This window comes from Mangifera indica, chromosome 8 (genome assembly GCF_011075055.1).
Source record: "Mangifera indica cultivar Alphonso chromosome 8, CATAS_Mindica_2.1, whole genome shotgun sequence".
NCBI lineage: Eukaryota > Viridiplantae > Streptophyta > Magnoliopsida > Sapindales > Anacardiaceae > Mangifera > Mangifera indica.
Window position 1 is genome coordinate 309,572 of NC_058144.1, and position 22,015 is coordinate 331,586.

The window sequence follows — 22,015 nt, forward strand, 5'->3', positions numbered from 1 at the left end:
ACCAGGAGTCCATTTGATAAAGAATATGCAACATGTATTATATACTATCATCCCACATGAAGATACAAAACCCCTCCCTCCTAATTCTGAACGGGCTACAGCCATAGGCCATCATAAAGCTGGTCTAATTTTTGTATGGGTTTTCTATATGGCCTTGATTCTCTAAGCCCATCCCAGGATTACGGTTACTTTAAAGCCCAAAACGTTCTGTCTTCCTCCCTTCCATTTGTATGGGAGTGGAAAAGTGTGAAGCAGAAGCCGGTACTCTGTCTGACTTCTCAAATGGAACGATGGAGTGGTATTTTGAAGATTCCGCTATGCCCAAACAACAAGAGCTTTTATAGAGTTGGGGCATCTCTCTGTCTCTCTTCTTCTTCTCCAAAAACCCTAACTGTAAGTTTTCTTTATATAACCAGCTATAAAGACAACCATCAACAACAGAATCGTAATTTATTTTTTGCTATTAAATTTCGTTCAGGTGCCTTCTGCAAATGCAATATTCTTTCATGGAGACCGTGTCGCAGGGACAGGAAATCCTGTGATTGAAAAGCTATCTGATTTACAGAAAGTAGCTGAAATTCTTGTTTCTAAGTTTGGTGCTTCTGTTAATGCCTGGGTTATTGAGGCTTCTGTTTTCAATGGCCCTTTTGCTCTTTACAAAGAATTTATCCCATCTATGACTTCCACGGGAGAGCCAGAATCGTACAGCCCAATTGGATACCCTGCTTCAACAGTCACCGTTTCTCTCTTGTCAAATTCTCTTCAGGAGGTATTTTTTCGTTAATTTTATCATTTACGTATGAACAATAGGATATGGTTATTCAAATGTTGATCATTGATCTTTCGAGCAGATTTCTCCCACTGAACTTTGTATCATATAATAATCGATTTTATTTTCTGCATGATGTTAACAATTGAGACATCCACTAAAAGATTTCATTTACTCTTGATTATGTAAATATCACAATTCGCAGGCAAAGAATATTATTTCAACAGCAGTGGGAGAACCATGCTCTGCTAACACTTGTGAAACATATTTTTATGATTATCAACCCAGAACACTCATCCTGGGTTTTAGTAAGGGCGGTGTTGTTCTTAACCAGCTCATAAGTGAGCTTGCGTTCTTAGAAGGAAAATCCATTGGAAGTGGGGCCGCCATCCAAGAAGAGATTCAAATTGTACCAACAACTAAAGAAGGCCTTTTAGACAGCATTAAAGAGATTCATTATATAGATGTAGGCTTAAACTCTGCTGGTGCATATATATCTGACCCTAATGTGATTGAAAGAATCTCCAAACGCCTTATGGAGAGTTCTAGAGGACTCCATTTCATCCTTCATGGAACTCCTAGGCAATGGTGTGATGGTAGGCGTGCTTGGATTTGTGATGAGAAGGATAAATTGGTTCATCTGCTTGAACAGGAATCTCATAAGAATGGTGGGATTTTACAGGTGTGTGAAAGATTTTATTTTGCTGATAGACCTCCTAATATGCAGATGCATTTTGAAATCATTGAGAGTCTGAATGTTAATTGAGTGTTTGTAAAAATGAAATTGTCTTAGCAATACATTATATATGTATATAAAAAAGGCTTGCATATGACTTGATCTCATTTTGTGTGGCACATCATTATCTGTTCTAAAGATTTAATTTTGATACACTTTTTACCTTATCAGTGCTGTTTACATGTGAATGGACTCATTAACCTGTTTTCTTGGAATGTGATGATTGGTGGATATTACCAAAATAAACAGCCCCATGTAGCATTGAAGTTTTTCCATGAACTACAAGCAAGCAAGGAGATTAAGAGCCTGATGAGGTAACCATTGTAAGTATTGTTCCAGCTATTGCTGATTTGTATGCTTTGGATTTGGGCAGTTGGGTTCATCAGTTTGTTTGGAGGAAACTTGACAGATCAACCAATGTTTGTACTGAACTTGGCTCAAAAACTGAGCAATATGGTATGGTAATTTTATTAGGGAGGACAGGATGCTTGGAGGAAGCTGAAAAATTAATCCATAGCATGCCTTATGAGGCAAATGGAACAATTCTTAGTTTATTTATATGTGCATGTGGGAACTGAAAGGATGTTACAAGGGCTGAGAGAGTCTTGAACAAAGTTTTTGACATGAAGCCATGGAATGATGAGAACTAAGTCATGTTGAGAAATTTGTATGTCACAGAGGAAAAATGAAGAGGAATTTAAGGATCTGATGAGGAGAAAAGGGGTAAAAAAAGGAGGTAGGCTGTAGTGTTACGGAGGTTGATTGCAGTATTTCAGAGAAGCGATAGAGTCTACCTTGCGGCAGTTATGGACGCACATGAAGGGACAAGGGAGCCATCAATATTTGTACAGATCTTGAACAAGCGGATGAAGGAGATCGGGCTGGCTGCATTGTGATTGCCTATTAAACCGAAGGCTGCAGATCTCAGGAAATAATGGTTTTGAAAAGAGAAGGGGGCAAGTGGAACTCCCATGCCACAATGTGATGCCAGCAGACATTAATCTCAAACTGAGTTTATCAAATCGAAACTTCAATTTGAAATTCGTTTGTTCAAGTTGAATTTTACAGATACAAATAATACTGCTTCATCTTATAAATTATAAAATAAAAATAATATTATATGCACAAATTCTTTATACAAATTACATATCAAGGAGTGACCCTGCATAGAACATATGAATCGGAAGAATTATCTTAAAATAAGGTGAAAAGATAGAAAATTTTAAGGGGGCGCGTGCTTGCACGGCTACACAGTAGCGTGAAGGTGGCGAGGCGTGGCACGGTCTAGACTCTCGATAGAATTTAGTACATCGGACTTATTCTGAACGTGGATTTATCTTGGAAGAAGACCGAACAGATATAGAATGGTAGTTGGCGCGTGACAGCCTGGTCATCTAATCAAAGTCCAACGCCTCGCTCTCACTTACAGTTTTTGTTTCTTCCAGAATCCCAAGAACATTGTAGCAGGTTCCTTAGATCGAGCTCTTTCTGCAAATTACTAATGTTGTTGGTCAACTAAGAATCTTCCGCCTTTTTCTATACTTAAATGAATACGGCAAAAATGGCTCATGTACAGTTATTGACCATCTTCATCGTCCTCAGCTTCTTCTGTCTTATCCCACTCTCGTACTCTGTTCCTTTCATAGTTTTGCATGGTAGTTTTCTCTCCTCTTTGTTATTATTAGCATGTAAATTCTTGATCAGGTTTGTTGTAAGTTTATAACGGATTGTCTTTTATGAAACCTGTCCTGCTTTTGTTCTTTATTATCTATCATAATATCTTTTTGCAAATAGTTATTTACTATCTGGGTTTGCTTGGAATTTATGAAAGGGAAGAACAAAATTTGATGAGTTTGACTTGCTGATATGTGGTTAATTAGTTTTCCACTTGACTACTGTGTTCTAGTTCCAGCAATTAATAAATGGTCTGTTGGTTTCCTCTGAAATTTTGTGACTGGATCTTGTTCTGAAAGAAATAAGCTATCAGTAGGCTTGTTTCGGACTACAGCTTTTTTATTAATGTCCTGTGAAGAATTTATCTCACATGTGCTATTAAGTGTATGAAAAATGGTTACATGCTCGGTTATACCCATATTTCTTTTCTGGGTCTGATAAAAAATTTCATCTACTATGCCTTGAATATTATATTCATATTTTCAAGGGTATGAAAATTTGTATTATGCTATTGCAAATGGAAATTTGTTGCTCCAGTATTTGGTTCAGTGCTTCTCACTTCCTCTTTAAACCACATACTATCAATATATTTTTTTTTCACGCAAGTATTGGCTTGTTAAAGAAGATTAAATGAGACATATTTTATAGAATTTTGCTTTTCTATTATTCATAGATGCATCATTGTAATCAAATTTTAGGCTACTACTTGATTAGCAGCATGTTTTTCACGCTTCTGATAAGGAACTATAAGGAGGCAATCCAATGTGCGAACCTTTATTGTACTGTACTGACCTTTTGTATGTGCTTTGTGGCAGGCATTAGTGATAAATGCAGTAACCGAGGAGTCACAAAGTTTACTGAGCTTTTAAGCAATTGGTCTGGCTCTCAAGGATACTGCATGTATGCTTTCATTTTTGCATTTTACTCTTTTCCAACTTAAGTCTAACTTACAGAGGCTAGATTTCAACCATGAAGTTATTAGCTCTGTGTGTGTGTCAAAAATTATTGCTAACTTATACTTCTGGCTGGAAAACCATAAAGAGATTGAAATTTAGCATTTATGTTATCAAATCAAGCTCAGCATACCAGATAAACAGTAAATTTGTCCACATGCCTGCATTTGGTGTAACGTTTTCCTGTGTACTGCTGCTGCCTTCTTCCAATGTTTGTGTATGTGGAACTTTGATTCCTCTGACCAGGCAAGTGTGGAGCAAACTGAATGAGTTTCCCTTAATGTTATGCTTCTCTGTAGAGAAATTGGAGATGGATCATGGGACTCTTGGACTATGCCCCTTAAGGAACAGGTGACACCTGAATAGATTATATGAGGGGTCTTTTCATTTAGAATGTTTATGTTTTGATAAATTCAATTCTAATGTATCACACTTACTGTTCTTGCAGACAAAAATTGCTTGTGAGAAGGTCATAAAGCCATTTGGTAATATGTTATCACATCATTGTTCCGCACTCAAGTTTAACTTTCTTCTTGTCAAATTTCAACATTACAGGTGAAGGGTATGAGTGAACTTAGTGAGGGTTACAACATAGTGGGACTTTCTCAGGTAATTGACTTTGTAAGGCTGACAACAGTTTTGGACCTTTGGAATTTCCCGTGGAAAATTTCATTTTATTTGTATTTTCTGTCCATAAGAGGGCATTCTCAGGACCCCAATCCTCCTGGTTTTCTGTAATCGATAATTGTATGACAGATTATATGTCAACAAACTCAATTCTCTCTCGGACCTTTAAAACATAGATTGGCTTATATATTTCGATTCCTTGGTTCATTCTCACTGGCATCTAGAAGTCTTTTGTTGAGTTTATATATGATTAAATTCATAAAGTTGGATTTCAAGTACCTTAAATTCCAATCTCTTGTTATTATTGGTGCTAGTACTAAAACTGATGTTTAACTAGACTGCTCGCTTAACATTTTACATTATCTTTTTTTCCATAGGGTACTATGATTGGTCGAGGAATTGTTGAATTTTGTGATGGAGGACCTTCTGTAAGAACCAATTTCATGTTCCTTCTCATTTTGCACCTAATTTTCTTTATTTTTACACAAACATTGTTTTGACTCATTTGAATATGCCACCATCATTTTCTTATGCATCTACACTCTCTATGGGCATCCAAATTTCTGTACATGAAGTATTACACAAACATATTAAGTATTGTATGATATGCTATAAATGAAGTATCTTCGCAGTATTGAGAAAATTCACCTTGACAAATCAATGTAGTATTGAGAAAATTCACCACATGAAGGACCTAGTTTCCTGCTTATATATCTCTACCCAGTTTTTATACTCATTTCTGCTTCTGGCTATTTAGCCTTATGGTAGTTGTGGGATCAGCTATACATACAGAACTAAAGTGCTGTCTACTCAAAGTGGTTTCATATCTTTCCAAAAGAAGAAAAGAAGTCTACTCTTGTTTTTCAACTAAGCTGTATGTTGAGAATCAACATTATATTTAATACCGTATGATAGTTTGAGCTCATACCTTCATCTCATCTTAATTTTATCATTGTCTTCTTCACTTTGCCATTATTTCCTCCTACATTGCATTGTGTTACAACTCTTTTGAATTCTATATTGTTTATTGCAACCCCTTTTTTCTATACTGGAACAGGTAAAGAATTTTATATCACTGGCAGGCATCCACGCTGGTACTGCTTCAATTCCATTTTGTGGTGTAAGTGATCACCACAAATTGACGTTGGTCTTTTTTCAGCCTATTAGTGCAGTGTGATTTGATATTCTCCTTTTTGCAGTCTGCATTGATATGCATTCTCCTGGATAGTTTAATTAAGTCAGAGATCTACAGCAACTATGTACAGGTGTGAAATTTTACTTAAGCCTTCAAGTCCTCACCTTTCATTTCAATCACATAAGTTGAGATGAAAGTGAAAGACCGTGTTGGAACAAATACAAACAGTTAATCCCACTCCCAACCCAGTAACAGCCTATTGAATTTTTAGGCCATATTGACATTTTAATTCATTTTTACAGATGGATTCTTCCTTCACAACTCCAGTTTTCTTTCTTGCTTTCTATCTCATATTGCAATTAATAGCGTTTTGGTGTGTATCTTTGATAAAATTGCAGGAACATTTGGCTCCCAGTGGCTATGTTAAAATACCAACTGTGAGTACTATGGTTTGGCTTAGCTTAAAATATACATGGCTGCCTATTCTTTCTGAAATGTGAAATAATTTTTTTCTATAATAATTGTTGCATATATCTTTTTCTTGATCAGAAGTGTACATTTATGGGGATTATTCTTTGCCTGTCTTAATTGCACGTGTGCTCAGTTTGTGCAACTTATCTAAGTTTGCTTTAACTATTTTTCCTTATTTTCTCTAAATCCAGGACATTCCTGATTATCTAAAAGGATGTAGGTTTCTCCCAATACTTAACAATGAACTTGCTGATAAAAGAAATTCCACTTACAAGGAACGTTTTGCTAGCTTGGAGAATTTGGTGCTTATCATGGTGAGTTCAAGAGTTATTGTGGTGTGTCCCTCTTACATTCTTTGGCCCTGTGGATATGATTGTTGATTCTTTTCTCATTCTTTGCCTGCAACATGACTCAGTTTGAGCAGGATGCAGTTTTGATACCTAAGGAGACCTCCTGGTTTGGTTATTATCCAGATGGGTCCTTTGATACTATTTTATCCGCCCAAGAGGTAATGTATTTTATCAGTGACTGGCTACTGAAGATGATAAATTTTGCATCTTTCCTGGTTTTTGTAACACCCTACATAAATCTTACATCGACAAAGTATAAAAAATATATTAGTTATATATGAGTATATCACATAACTTGGGGATGATAAGAAAAGATTGATCAAATAGTTTGTTTTTATCTCCTGATCTGTCAAGACACTGTGGCAGACTTCTTAAGTGACTTATTGAACTAAGATGTTACAGTTTCCCATAAAACGAGAACATAACAATTGTTCCCATATTTAGTGAATTTTTTTATGTGATATATGTGCAGACACCACTGTATATTGATGACTGGATTGGTTTGAAGACCTTGGATGAGGCTGGGAAAGTTAAATTCATAAACGTTTCTGGGAATCACCTTCAGATATCGTGCAGTGATATGAAAACATACATAGTTCCTTACTTGGAAAACCAGACATCATCAACAACACAGATTATGATAACAGAATCATCATCTTCATCTTATACTCACGGATGGCTGTCATCAATGTGGAACTTGTTTGTGAATATTGGTGGGTTTAGCCAGGATCAACATTTGCTATCCGTTGTATCCTAAATGATATCACAGTCCTATAAATGAGGATGGACAGTGTGTCACTATTTTATCAGTTTCTCGTGGATCATTATTGATTTGACTGTCAAATTGTGTGACTGCTCACTGATTATTTTCTGTTGGAGTATATGGTTGGAAGATGAGAAAAGTTTTGATTATTGACTGTAATATGTCGTGTTCTGCTCACATTTTTCTCTGGAATTACTATGCCAGTTATTATATCAAATTCCAAATTCTGAAATTTAATGTCAGATCATTAAATAATCAGAATACATGCTGCACAATCTTGGATTCAAACTTGAATTGAACTATCCGAGTTTGAACCAAGTATTGGACTTGTTTTCATAAAGTGAGCCGAGTTCAAATTGATTCTAACATTTGAATCCAAACAGACTCAAATCAAATTCAAAGTTAAATTGTTTTTGAATTAAATCCAAATTTTAAATTATGAATCTCAAATTGACTTTTTTAAGTTCAAACTAATCTTAAGTTGAGTCTTATTTAATTTCAACCTAGGTCGGCCTAGTATCAGTTCCCATGCACTCAAGCTGCCAACGAACACGCAACCAATATTAAGACAACAAAATATAAGCATACCCTTAAATTTCCAAGATACTGGTAAATGGTTAAACCTAACTGAAGATAACGTCTAAAACAACTGTAATATCTACGCTCTTTCAGCAGATATTGTCATAAAGAATACAAAGAAAAGAATTACGTTTTCATTCTTAAACAATCCCCCACCCAAAGTACCTTTTACATGAAAGATTTGTTACAAAAAGGGGAGAAAAGAGGAGAAAAGATTAAGCTGTATGCTAGCTTGGGCACTTGACTTTGGTTCACTTATATATAGTTACAAAAAGCAGAAAAATATTCTTACAGTTTCTGACACCGCTAGCAATGGGATCCATAGCTCTACTATATGAATAGCCACATTGACTATTCTGGGTAAATATACATCTGTAAAAGATGCTCTTTTATATTGATAGTTCTACATACTGGTTGTGGCGCTCAAGGTTCCGAAGTACAACTCTAGCAAATATTTTAGCTTCGAGTGGGGCAGTTGCAGCTGCAGCTGCAGCACGAAGAACCCGTGCTGCCCCAACACCCTGCATAAGACTTGCATGATGTACTGCATGCCGACCACCAGGAATGGTAAACTGCAATAGAGAAATTAAGATACATGAACACCCAGTCAAGCAGCAAAATGCCTATCAAACTCTTGAATTAGTAGGACAAGGAACCAAAAGGGCCTATAATGGAAAATTTTGAGGACCCTTGGAGAGTGGTACTACCTGGAGAAGCGCAAATGCTGCACAGGCCTTCAGTATAGAAGATGGGTTGCGTAGCATGGCTATGAATCTTCCTATTTCAGCTCCACTGAGACACATAGGGCAACACAACATTAAACAAAAAGAAGAGTTTTTCTTTTCTCTTTTACCCTATATATAGAGGCATTGCTAGTCTATCCCTCTCTTTGGCTCACAAGTAATTAAAAGTGTCAAAGTTAACCTGCAGAGACAAGAACTTTGCTCCCCATTTCCTTTAGTGAATTCACAGATATTTCAGAGACTTTCAAGTGTCAAATGTATACAGCATTATGAGTTACCAGTTTCAGAAAATTAGCAAAACATATAAAGGCATTCTAGGGAAGATTTTAAACTCGTAATTCCATTAATTAGGGAGGGTTAGACAAACGAAGTAAGTAGCTGCAAAAATTCTTCTACTTTAACTCCCTCATGTTGGATGGAAAATGTCAGAGAGAGAGAGAGAGAGACCTGCATCTTAAATGTCCTGCTTCTTGAATACGAGCTCTTTCTGTTACTTGTGACAATGCTGCTGGAGCAGATGATGCAGCAGCAGTAGCAAATGCCTGTGGATCAGAAAATGTAAGAACAAAAGCTTCTATACGCTTCAAAGCCATCCTTCTAGCCCCATCTAAGCTCACACTCTTTGAGGTGCTTTCTGATGAAGTTCCTATCAGCGCAAATTCATCCATTCTGTGCAGTTCATAAAATTAAAAAAATAAATATATCTTGAAAGAATTAGGAAAATAGATGACAGAAAAAAATGAAAGATAATATCAGATATTGAAATAGGTTAAGTTACACAGTAGTACCTGCCATCAAACATGTAAGCCAATGCCAACGCAGCCATGAAGCGTGCCATCTTTGATACTGAAGAACAACATAAGTGAACAAGGGCAGGAACTCCCCCTTCCTCCACTATACGTAAAGCATTCCCAGGATTAAAAGCAAGATTCCAAAGAGCTCCTGCAGCAGTTTCATGGACATCCTGGAAATGAAATACAACGTCAAATCAGGTATCATAATTGAGTTGCATTGACTATACCATGAAGTACAAGATACTTAGGCATTTTCTTTTTCAGACATCATTAATAAAATTACTTACTTCAGCCTCTGAACGTGCAAGTGCAATCAGAGGCGCAACACCTCCTTCTCGTCCAATAGCAATGCTGATTAAGACCAATAATTATGTAAAGCATTAGTATGTAAGTATATAATATTATCAGGTAAATGCCCCACATCACAAGAAAAAAAGCATTATTAGCCATATTATATAACCACCCAATGACTAATAGGGAAGCATGATTAAGGTGTGGAGGGGTTGAAGAAAATAATGATTAATAACTGAGTAAGTTTAGAGTCCATGCTGTAGCACAAAGCATGAAATGTGTCTCAATCTGAAGAGCTGGATGCCAGAATAGTCAGTGATTGGATATTATAAAAGCATAATTTCAGACGTGTGTATGTTTGAGATTATGAAACTCATAGAAATACCAATTAGCTTCAGACACAGACAATCCCCAAAGAGCACCAGCTGCCCTCTCCTGCAGACCTAGGGAGGCATTTGAACAGGATTGTGCAAGGGCAACCTACATACACAACAAAGTTTCAACATGTGGTGAAAACGAAAATGAGTCCTGACATCTCTGCTCTTATAGTTGCATAGGAGAAACAACAGTTTGCTTGCAGGAAGGAATAAAAAATATCATTACAGATACAGATCAATTTCAACAAAAAGAAAGCCATGACATGTGCTCTTTTAGTATGTAGGTATTCCCATAAAAATGGTGTTTACTTTTATGTGCTCTTGATGTATATATAGCGTCCACGAAAATACTGGACTGTCACTGAATAGCTTAAAGAACTTCTGCACAAAGCAATCTCTTTACTATCGAAAGTAATACTCCATTAGGAGCCACCTAAACATTCAAGTTGTTCCAAAGACTAACCTCCTTGGATTACAAAATATTACATATTTTACATTTGAACAAACTAAAACACATACCAGAGCCTCTACGCCACCAGCTGCTGCTATTGCTTCTCGATTCCTGTCATCAAATGACAAATTCCATAAAGCACCAGCAGCTTCTTGCCTGTTGATGAACAGATGTAATGATGCTTAATCCATTAAAAACAAGACACCTTCCACCCTATATCAATATGTTTTTACAGCTTAAAACTTTTTATAATGTAAATTAAAATGCAATTGCAATATCTAATAATTACACAAAGACGCAAAGCATAATTATAAAATGACATCAATCAAAAAATGCATCAGAGAAATTCAAGAACAGCTTAAGAGATAGCTTCTGGATTAGTTATAAAGTACCTAACACCTTCATGGGGAGAGTGTGTAAGTTGAACAAGGGCTTCAAGAGCACCTGCCTCTTGTCCAACAGCAGAATTGTTGCTATTGCTATCTCCATGAGCAGCCAAGTTAGCCAACGCGCGGGCAGCCTGAAGTATAGTGGATGAGACATCAAGGAACAACAAAATCACAAAAAGAGAGCACAGAAAATAGACCAATTTATAAATGCAAGAAAATAAATACAAAAGCAACTAAACTGCACTTGAAACATGCTATGAATATAAAATTATTCAGATTTCTAAGAACACTAAACTAGTATTACCTGCTCTTGCACTCCCTCAAACTTGCAATTACGAGCAAGCATCACCAAAGCATGTACACCACCTGCCATAGCAACTTCCATACTACACTTGTCATCAGCTGCCAAATTTGCCAAAGCACCAGCTGCACGCTCCTATAAACACAAATTGTGGAACCCAACCAACAGCATAAGTTCATAAAACATCATTCATATGCAAGTAAAAGAATACATTACAAATAAAGCATTTAACCTAAGCAAATAGAAGTTAGGAATATACCAGAACACCATCACCACTAGAGAACCATTTATCTATAAGTTCAACTAAAGCTTTTATTCCACCAGCCTCAGCAATAGCGCCCTAATAAAGAATCTCAAATTTTCACAAAATAAATTTTAAGCACACACCATAAGATGATGAAACCAATGAAAGTGTAACAACATAAATAACCTTATGCTCTTCTCCGACAGATAAATTCCATAGCCCTCCAGCAGCCTCTTCAGCTACCAGCCTATTCATGGACCCAGCCAAATATGCAAGGACATCGATTCCTCCATCTTCTGCAACAGCTTTTGCAACATTGGGATTCACAGACAAGTTTGCTATAGCCTACACAGTTTAAGAAAATGTAAAAGAAAGTAAAATTAGACTACTACCGGATTTGCAGGAAAATCATGCTCAAAGGTCATCTATTACACTGATAAATTTAGTCATAGATAATGTAGATGGACTAAAATAAACTGCTGAAAGTTACTGTGGCATATGTTTGTCATCAGTTTAATCAGACCAATTTATTAAGTTAAAAAATAATAATAATACTGAATGAAAATTAGTTTAACACAAACTGCACAGGTGGGCTAAGTCATTGCTAGTTCTCCATTAAAGAACTTACCTTTGCAGCCTCTGATTGAAGTCCTTCCCGCCAGGATTTTGCAAGGTGCAACAGAAGACGTATGCCACCATCTTTCATGACTGCTTCAGCCCTTCCACAATCTATGCTAGCACTTTCATCATTAATGACAACAAAGGTAGCAAGTCCAGTGGCTGCTCTTTCTTGAACATCCTCTTGTGAGCTCTGCATTAAACTGAGCAATAGGGCAGCACCCTGCGTAAGCCAGAAATTCTTCAAAGCAAGAGGATCGCTCTCAGCAGTACGCAGAAGTGTATGGGAAAGAATCCATTCAAGCCAAGTCATAATCTCATCCAATTTTTTATCTTTATTTTTTGAGTTCCTCCAATCCAGAAATACATTCTTCTCTTTTTGAGTAGTATTGGCATATAAAGAAGCTAGACCTTTAAAAATGTCAGTATAAAGGGAATGTATGAATTGGTCTTTATTCTTAACTGTGCTAAAGCAGGGATCCTCTTCAAGAATTGGACAATTCAAGGCACAGACAACCTTCAAGCTCTTAGACGATAGCAATCTGCCAATAGTAGTAGGACCAACATCAGTTCTTGAAACATCCAACCCAACTAAGTTAGGCAGCTTATGCCAAATCTGTGCAACCACACGCCATTTCATATTTGAGGTCCCAGCAATTGAGAGAAAATGAACAGATGATACATTTCCCAATGCCACCTCATCAATATTCAAGCAGTCTAAAAACCCAACATCTGCTAAATTCGGACAATGCTTGGCCAAAGCGTTGATGGCATCGCCACAAATATCCCTAATCCCAGACAGTCGAAGTTTCTTCAATTTGGGACAGCAAAGAGCTATAGCTTTTATGGCATCACTAGTGATCCTCTCACAGAAATCAGGCCCAAGTTGAAGGCTTTCCAGTGCTTCATGACGAGCCACAATCATAGATAAAGTAGCATCAGTTATCTTCCAACAGTAATCACCACTTATTTCTTGCAAATTCCTAGCCTGAAAGCATATTATTGCATCTGCAGACTCTGCACCACGAAATCTAAGCTTTCGAAGATTCACACATCTGGAAGCAAGTGAAGCTGCCATAGTAGCATCACATTTATGTGCACGAAGGTCCAATGAACTCCACAAACATGGAGAAGCACCTAAAGCCCTCCATGTTCTACATGTTTTTGACAAGTTTGCCCGGTCTCTATAATTCAGACTTGAAAACAACTGAATCACTGTGTCATCAGGCAAACTAGTCCAATCAACGTCCCCACTTCGCTCAGCTTCTAAAACCTCGTCCTCAACTTCAGGGAAACGTGGTACAAAAACCTTTTCCTTTCCCTTATTTGCCACTTTACGCCTCAATCTACGACTCATATCTCAATCAATTCGCAGATGTCAGCTACCAACACCCTTTAACCTTAATTTCATTAAGTCTTTAGTCAATTAAAGAAAACAAAATGGCCCATTAATTAATCAACCCTCGACCTCCAATCCGGCTCACAACACACTAAATAAGCAGAAAACAATAGACTTTGACCTCAAAAACCCTAATCCTCAAACAAGTAACAGAATTGAATACAAAAGACTAATAATTTATAAAAATCCAACCACCTGACAGTAGAATTTACAATGGTAAACGCATTGTAGAGACAAAAGTCAATTCTTTCATCAAACCTCGGAGCTCAGGCTTTGTGGGTTTGTAGGTAAACCCTTAAATCTTGAATCTTGTGAAATAAATCACTTGCCTTTTATGAGATTGCATTTGCATACAACAACTTCAATGGAGAAAACTATAAAAGAAAAACAAAAGATAGTATAATATATATATATATTAATAGAAAGAAAGTGCAAGGAGGGTCGGAGAGAATTCAGGTTTAAATGCGAAGAAAAGCCAAAAGCTTAAAGCTCAAAGATATATGGTTCACTTTTGTCTCCTAACTTTCTTTCTTATTCTGCAAAAAACCTGAAAGACACAAAGACACTTGATTGTGATGAGTTTACAGGGATAGGGCAAAATTTTTGGAACAAATTTACAGCACAAAAAAAAAAAAGATCAAAGATTAGAGAGTTGTAATCAAATTTTAACACATGGTTTTGCAGTTTCTACATGTATTTATACATTTTTTTGTACTGCTGCCTGATATATACTGTTATATACCCATATTTAAATACAAAAACAATATTACTATAAGATAATAAGACTATATTTTTTGCCTTCCTAAATTTCATAATTAATTTTTCTTTTCTTGTGTATATGAGGTAGTTCATCTGTTGGGATAAAAACAACCTTACGTATCAAATTATTATTTTTAAAATGATTGAATTCTCATCTTTTCTTTCTAAAAGGAATGATTTCTCAGATTTTATCATTAAAATCCTTTAACTTCATATTTTAATATAAAAAAGACTAAAATTTATGTATTTTTTTATAAATATACCAAATAAATGTAATTATAATTGCTTATTTTATATATTTTAAATTTTAGAAATAATATGATTAGTTTGATATTTTTAATAGAAAATAGTAAAAAAATAATTTTTTAATATAAAAATTTGAAAATTCAATTCTTTTAATTAAAAAAATTATACCTTATCAATAAAAAAAAAAAAATTGATCCTTTCAAGATTGTTATCTTTTTTATATTATAGGTTGAAAAAATAAAAGGTTGGAAAAAAAAAGGATATATTACATTCACATAAATGCATATAAAGTTAGATTTAATTCAAACTACAAGAGTTCATACATCAAATAAGCCAAAATTGAGTCTAATGATGGGTTTTATTTTCAGTTAATGTTCAGATTGATCAAAATATTTAAGTTTGAACTGGATTAAATCAAGTTAAAGGTTAATTATTATATACCTGAGTTCAAATATAAAGTTGTCAATCCCAAATTAACTCATTTATATTTGAATCAATCTCAAATTTGATTATTTAGATTTGACTTAAATCGAATCTAACCCTAATTTTTATAATAAAAAATCAAAATTTATTTTCCAAACTAAATAATATGATAGAGAAAGAATCAAAATTTGCGTAGTCATTAATAGGAATGAATTCAACATAAGTTGCTCAAGGTCGAATCGAATAAGTTGAACTCAACCCCAATTATAGGACTCGGTTTTTTATAAATTGTAATTAGTCATTTGACTATATTAACTTATAGTTGAACTAAACGAATCATATTTGTTTATTGTTTTACTATTGGTTAATCTATTGTATTAACATCATTATAACATATGTTGTAATTATTGGGACTTGAACTAGTATTGCAAGGTACGTTTAGAATTTGTCAAGTTGATGAGTGAAAATTTGTACAGTATTTGGAACTTGAATCAAGTCTAACTGATAAAAAATATGTCTCACATATTATTAGAGTACAATTTTGTTTAGCTTAATAGTGTTCTAAACTATCGATTAATCTGATTGTTGGTTAGACTGATCAAAACTCAAACTAGTTTCTTTATTGAATTAATACTCAGTTTGGGTTTCAAAATATTGTTTCTGTTCATTGCGAATGTGAAATGCAAAATTAGACGATCCTAATTCAGTTTCCTATAGACAATCATGTCAACTAAAATTTATTATTATTTTTTGAATAAATAATAACATCTAGATGTATCAAATTATCATATATTTTTTTCATCAAATGCAAAACTTTATTTTTTTAATTGAAAATATTGGATTTTCAAATTTTAATATTAAACAAACCGAACTCTTATATTTTACTATAAAAAAGACTGAACTGTCAATATTTTCTATTGAATATATCAAACAAACACTATTAAGATGATTTGTTTTATTTTTATTTTTTAACATGATGATTAGTTTGATAAATTTAATAAAAAGTAGTGATAATTTAGTCATTTTTAATATAAATTTTTGAAAGTTTATCGCAGTTCAATCAATTAAATTAACCAAAAAAAAAAATAGTTTGATAGGGATAGCAACATCTGAAAATATTAAACTATTACATTTACTCTATTGAATGGGATTAATTTTTTTTATTAAATAGATTGAACTTTCAAATATTTTCTATTAAATAGACACACTTTTAAATTTTTCTATTGAAAAGATTAAACTTTTACTATTTTTTATTAAGGTGCCAAACTAATTATTTTGATTCTAAAACAAAATAAAATAAATAATAATAACTGTGTTTGTTTGGTATCTTTAATAAGAATATACTAAAAATTTGATCAATTTCATAAGAAAATTTATAAATTCAATTTCTTTAATAAAATTTTTTAAAGTTTAGCTCTTTTATTCAAAAAATTAAAAATTGTAATCTTCCAATAAAAAAAAAATCGGATGCCTTGAAACATTGTAATCCCTAAATTAATAACTCTTATATTATTATCCCCTTTTGAAGCATTAAAATTAATGGAGAAGGTAATTACAATTAGGCTGTTATTAGGCTGTGTTAAGCCCATGATTGAATCTAGCACAGCTAGGCTGAAGCTCAAAAATAAAATCTGAAGCCGGGTCAAAACTTCACGGACTTCACTGCAATCAAGCCCGAGTCCAATCCAAACAAAACAATATTTACCTAACGAATCGTACTTACCAAACTGGACTAGTTCTGACAAATAAATACACTAAATGCGCTCCAAATCTTGTCAGGTCAGGCGAAGATGGGAGGTGGAGTTCTGACTGAAAATATCAACAGTAATCCATCTCTTTCTTCATCATCATCAACCACGTGCTTTTCTCATTTCTGCACCTCAGCTCTCAGAACCAAGGCCCTAAACTCATCCACGAATCACCGCGATGAACTTTTGCGACGTCTTGGCCTCTTCCAACTCGTACTCATCGGTGTTGGAGCTTCTATCGGCGCCGGTATATTCGTTGTCACCGGCACCGTTGCTCGTGACGCCGGTCCAGGTATCTTTTTTTTCTTAAATTATTCGAATTCTATCCAGCATCATGGAGGGAGGGAGGGAGGGAGGGACTGGGAGGGATTAAAAAAATCCAATAATTCCCTATTTATTTAAAATTGCAAAACAACCCAGACTTTCAAGGGTTTTCAAATCCGGTTAAGCTAACCAGTTTATAATATTTTGAATCGAACTGAATTGAAAAATAGAGTAAACTAAAATTAAATCGATTTATATTTCTTTTTCAGTAACCGGTTATATATTCATCTTGTTTCGAAATGGAATTTTAAATAGATGAATACATAAACCGGTTCAGAATTATATTATTAATTTTGTTTAATTTTGTTGAAAAACAGTTGGGTAAACGGTTAAAAAAAAGGGTAAGGGGATAATTAAACCGGTTTTTTTTTAATATTTTTTTATCTGATTTTCAAACCGATTTTTTAAATGATACATTTTTCTCTTCGGTTTACTGTTTATATTGGTTCGGGTTCCGTTGCTGATAATTTTTTAACATCCCTGCTGGAATACACTGAAACTTCCGTCACTGGCTGTACACAAGAAGTGTTGTTTTTGTAGTTTCAGAAACCATATCGGGTTTATTTAAGTATTCCTAAAATTCATGAGTTTAAACTGTTGTTTTTTTCATTAATCTCAGGGGTTACAATTAGTTTCATACTTGCTGGAGCGGCTTGTGTGTTAAATGCACTGTGTTATGCTGAGATGGCGTCTCGTTTCCCTGCTGTTGTTGGTGGAGCATACTTGTATACTTATTCAGCTTTCAATGAACTTACTGCTTTTCTTGTTTTCGCTCAACTTATGCTCGACTATCATATTGGGGCAGCTAGCATAGCTCGAAGCTTGGCCAGTTATGTGGTTACAGTGCTTGAGCTCTTTCCCTTTTTCAAAGATAATATTCCTAGCTGGATTGGACATGGGGGTGAAGGGTTCCTTGGAGGAACTCTCTCTATCAACATTTTAGCTCCAATTCTCCTATCACTTCTTACCATAATACTATGTAGGGGTGTTGGGGAATCTTCAATTTTGAACTCGTGCATGACTGCCATAAAGGTGCTCGTACTTTCTCACATTTTATATAATGTAGCTTTTGCAGTCTGTTGCTGGCATCTGATGTTTTGCGACTTTAACAATATAGGGGTGGAGGGGCAGAGGAAGTTTCATAGTGAATATATTTAAAATTGAGGATCAAAATTAAGGAAATATAAAAGTATTAGTGACAAAAAGTTGTCCATGCTTGGTGCTGATATTCACTCAAATTCTGCTGCAGGTTACAATTGTCATTGTTGTTATCTGTGTCGGTGCTTTTGAGGTTGATGTTTCCAATTGGTCTCCTTTTGCTCCAAATGGCTTTAAAGAAATATTGACTGGAGCTACTGTAGTATTCTTTGCATATGTAGGGTTTGATGCTGTTGCAAATTCAGCTGAGGAATCTAAGAAACCTCAGGTTTGTAATATTAATCTGATTGATGTCTTCTGCTGTGACATGTGTTGGCTGTGAGTATCTTTTGTAATTTTTTCTATGTTGATTATGTCTTTACATTCTATTGTGTCCATTTATTTGTTCCCTTTCTCTCCAAAATTGACATTTCAGCGGGATTTGCCAATTGGCATCTTGGGAAGCCTTCTAATATGTGCTGCATTATATATTGGGGTTTGTTTAGTCATCACTGGGATGGTACCTTACAAGTTGCTTGGTGAAGATGCTCCTTTGGCTGATGCCTTTTCATCCAAGGGGTTGAAATATGTTTCTGTTTTGATAAGCATAGGTGCTGTGGCTGGACTTACAACCACCCTTCTGGTTGGTCTTTATGTTCAGGTGAGTCAGTTCAGACTTTTTTTATTGCTGACCTGCCTTTATTATGTCCATGTTGGTAATGGGATATTTCTATGAGCAGTCTCGATTATATCTTGGGCTTGGAAGGGATGGTTTACTGCCTTCTGTATTTGCTGAAGTGCACCGAACACGCCACACTCCTATCCACTCCCAGATTTGGGTTGGTATTGTTGCTGCTCTTCTGGCAGGGCTATTTAATGTGCATGTGCTCTCACACATTCTCTCAGTTGGTACATTGGTATGACCTTGTAATTCTTTTATTTTTTCCTGGTTTATTTTAATTTTTACACTAATCTTTTTTCTGAGTGCAAACATAGGTTTTTATCTTCTGATTTTGCATTACTTTCTGACTTTTAGCTTCATTTAATAATATTATAATAGGATATTCGGGAGTGCCCTGAAGTAGCGCCTTGATGATTATTGTTGAAATATATGCAGTATTAATTGCTGTGGATATGCACCTGTAACTAAATTTCTCATATATATGGATGATATCAGATTGGCATGCGGAGCTCACATTCTGTTTTGGTTTGTTTTCAGACAGGTTATTCTGTTGTTTCAGCATGTGTTATAGTTCTTCGATGGAACGATAAAAAAGCAAATCAAATTCCTTCAAGATGGACTTCAGCCTCGCGGGAAGGTGTCATTTGTCTTGTCATAATCGCTGCTTGTGGTTTCAGTGGTGGACTATGTTACCGCTTGAGTAGTGCATATTTTTTTCTGCTGATACCAGGAGTCATTGCAGTATTGGCTTGTGCTTCTCTTTGCTTCCGTCAAGTGAGTATCAATCTGCACACTGTGAATAAGGGATGTTCGTTGTGAATTATTGCTTACTGTCTGAGCATGAAAGATAGAGTAATAATTAGTATGAGTCTGGCCATATATGTTATTAGTTATTCTGAACCATTTATCCCTCTAGAAGGCAATACTCTTAGCAATTGCAGCAATAATGTAGAGCAGTGTTGGGGGGGGAGAGTGTTCAATTTAATTTTCATTGGATATGATTAATCCAGTGCTTATTAAGTCATAAATGGTCTTGTTAATGTGCTATCGGATTGAGAACTGCAGTCACTGGTTGATATGGACTGTGAACATTGCTCTTCTGCTTGAAAATCATCACACTTTCTGAAAGCATTGTGGCTATTATTTTCTCTATTTGACCTTCTTCTATATATCATTGTTTCAGGCTTATGCAGATCCTCCAGGTTTCTCCTGTCCTGGTGTTCCCATTGTGCCCTCTGTTTCCATATTTTTTAACATGTTCCTTTTCGCCCAGGTATGATTACGAACAATGAACCTAATTTGATATGCTGCACCTTGTATCCCTTAGCTGTTAATTCAGTATTGCAAAGTTATCTATAACATCATCTCCTTCTATGCATGCAGTTGCACCATGAAGCTTGGTGGAGATTCATCATCCTCAGTATTATTACAATTGGTTTTTATGCAGTTTATGGACAATATCATGCGAATCCAAGTTCAGATACAATTATCTATCATAGGGCACCTGCCCAAGAAGCTCAGTAAGGGCATGTTGTAAGTGTTCAATACCCATTGCTTCTTGATATGGCTTGTACCCTGTTTGTAATATGGCACTGTGTAGTGTTTAACGAAATTTAAGAAGCAATTTGTATGAAAGATATTGTTGAAACCAATTATTGTTCCAATACTTCAAGGATCTCTTGCCATTGTTCTCTTTTCTTGAGGCGGCAATAGTATTCTTCATATTCACCGGTCATGCATCTTAATGTAAAGTGATGATTATGTTTAATTACGAAAGTGAACAATTAATATATATTTAGGCTATCCTTCGAAGGTTTAATACCAAAAGACATGTGACCATTAGTAACAATTTGGGTAGAACTTTAAGGTGGATTCAAATCGGATTTGCTCAAACTTGAATCCATAATCGATTTGAATAAGTTAAACTAGATTTGAAGATTTAGTTCAACAGTTTGGCTCCAATTTGAGTCGTTGACATCGCCTCACTTGAGTTTTTTTTGTTTTGTAATTTTTCATCTTTGGTGATTTTTTTGAATTCAAAATATTTTAATTCTTCTCTAATAATTTTTTTTTTACTAGTGATTCAAACGAGTCAAATTCAATTTTGAACTGATTGTTTTGAATTTAAGCTGAGTTTGAGATTATTCTTTTATTAGAGTTATCTTGGTTAATATTCATCCCTAGTTTTGCCTTTGGAAGCTCCCCTAATGGTTCTCACAATCTCGCCTTTGTTTAGATGTGATTATTAATGGGTAAATTAATTAGACTTCCCACTTGATATAAACATCTCATATAAATCTGTATTTTGACCAAATATTCGATATTCTTCTAAGATTTGTTGGAACTTATAATCATTCCATTGTTTGAAATTGAGCTCGACTTGAAAGAACACATTGCATTGCTTGAGAATCAGAACCAGATTATGGTTTTTGGCCAGTTTCACAAACTGACTGATAAACTGCCAGAAAAAGATCATAATAATGAGTCACAAAAGAGAATAAGAAGAATGTATTCCTTGAGATGATTTGTTGGCTGATTAGAAAATCATGAATTTTCATTGAATGAAACTCTGATTCACATCCAAAGATGAGAAAAGGCAAAGGAATCATATTAACCTGTTAACTGCACACAACATCAGAGTAAAATCCGATGGTCCTTTGACAATCCTGAACGCTGAGCATTTCGACATCAAACACTTCAAATTGCTTTGAACTGAAAAATGTAGAAGGCCCAACCTGCCTGAAACAAGATGGTATATTACTAAGGCCAAATGACTATTTCCCACCCAAGGTTTAGCGTATTCTCAAATGTCCCCCCTTTAACTATGGAAACACCAAACACCCACCCATGGCTGGTTAGATTTAACAGAACCCTAACGCCTAAAACTTCTATCTCTTTTTGCCCCCCTAAACTTTAAAAACTAACATTTTTTCCCAGCCTAAGTTTTAAAAAACCGCGGTTTCACCCTAGAGTTTGGTTTTGAAATCTCCGGCGACCTCTTCGGCTCCGTTGCCGACGGCATCTCCCTCCCG

General features: G+C 35.2%; 4 protein-coding genes and 1 long non-coding RNA gene across 6 annotated transcripts; 3 read left to right on the forward strand and 2 right to left on the reverse strand.

Moving 5' to 3' along the window:
* The first annotated feature begins 45 nt into the window (after nt 1–45).
* On the forward strand, nt 46–1,599 carry LOC123223253 (UPF0565 protein C2orf69 homolog). Its single transcript, XM_044646384.1, has 3 exons — nt 46–393; nt 479–769; nt 975–1,599. The coding sequence occupies exons 1-3, from the start codon at nt 136–138 to the stop codon at nt 1,533–1,535; spliced, it is 1,110 nt and encodes a 369-aa protein (XP_044502319.1). The 5' UTR covers nt 46–135; the 3' UTR covers nt 1,536–1,599.
* Nucleotides 1,600–1,852: 253 nt separating this feature from the next.
* LOC123223254 (palmitoyl-protein thioesterase 1-like) lies at nt 1,853–7,637 on the forward strand. The gene is made up of 12 exons (XM_044646386.1): nt 1,853–3,160; nt 3,995–4,079; nt 4,432–4,483; nt 4,581–4,601; nt 4,688–4,741; nt 5,137–5,187; nt 5,817–5,879; nt 5,959–6,024; nt 6,293–6,331; nt 6,557–6,679; nt 6,781–6,873; nt 7,188–7,637. The coding sequence occupies exons 1-12, from the start codon at nt 3,052–3,054 to the stop codon at nt 7,470–7,472; spliced, it is 1,041 nt and encodes a 346-aa protein (XP_044502321.1). The 5' UTR covers nt 1,853–3,051; the 3' UTR covers nt 7,473–7,637.
* A 482-nt stretch (nt 7,638–8,119) lies between these two features.
* LOC123223252 (protein ARABIDILLO 1-like) lies at nt 8,120–14,320 on the reverse strand. 2 transcript variants are annotated; one of them, XM_044646382.1, is made up of 12 exons: nt 12,276–14,318; nt 11,834–11,992; nt 11,663–11,743; nt 11,407–11,538; nt 11,106–11,233; nt 10,782–10,869; nt 10,271–10,365; nt 9,882–9,945; nt 9,589–9,764; nt 9,248–9,469; nt 8,765–8,849; nt 8,120–8,629 (listed from the first exon to the last, which is right to left on the reverse strand). In XM_044646382.1, exons 1-12 carry the CDS (start codon nt 13,620–13,622, stop codon nt 8,447–8,449), a joined length of 2,760 nt encoding a protein of 919 aa, XP_044502317.1. In that variant the 5' UTR covers nt 13,623–14,318; the 3' UTR covers nt 8,120–8,446. The 2 variants fall into 2 exon arrangements, with proteins under 2 accessions (XP_044502317.1, XP_044502318.1); XM_044646383.1 differs by lacking the exon at nt 11,663–11,743 and having other exon boundaries at nt 12,276–14,320.
* A 2,503-nt stretch (nt 14,321–16,823) lies between these two features.
* LOC123224332 (cationic amino acid transporter 9, chloroplastic) lies at nt 16,824–20,705 on the forward strand. Its single transcript, XM_044647966.1, has 8 exons — nt 16,824–17,132; nt 17,784–18,196; nt 18,414–18,590; nt 18,738–18,962; nt 19,042–19,218; nt 19,521–19,757; nt 20,167–20,256; nt 20,367–20,705. Exons 1-8 carry the CDS (start codon nt 16,883–16,885, stop codon nt 20,505–20,507), a joined length of 1,710 nt encoding a protein of 569 aa, XP_044503901.1. The 5' UTR covers nt 16,824–16,882; the 3' UTR covers nt 20,508–20,705.
* Nucleotides 20,706–21,286: 581 nt separating this feature from the next.
* On the reverse strand, nt 21,287–21,866 carry LOC123223792. Its single transcript, XR_006503865.1, has 2 exons — nt 21,599–21,866; nt 21,287–21,441 (listed from the first exon to the last, which is right to left on the reverse strand). It is a non-coding gene; the product is annotated as an uncharacterized LOC123223792 (long non-coding RNA).
* Between the last annotated feature and the right edge of the window lie 149 nt (nt 21,867–22,015).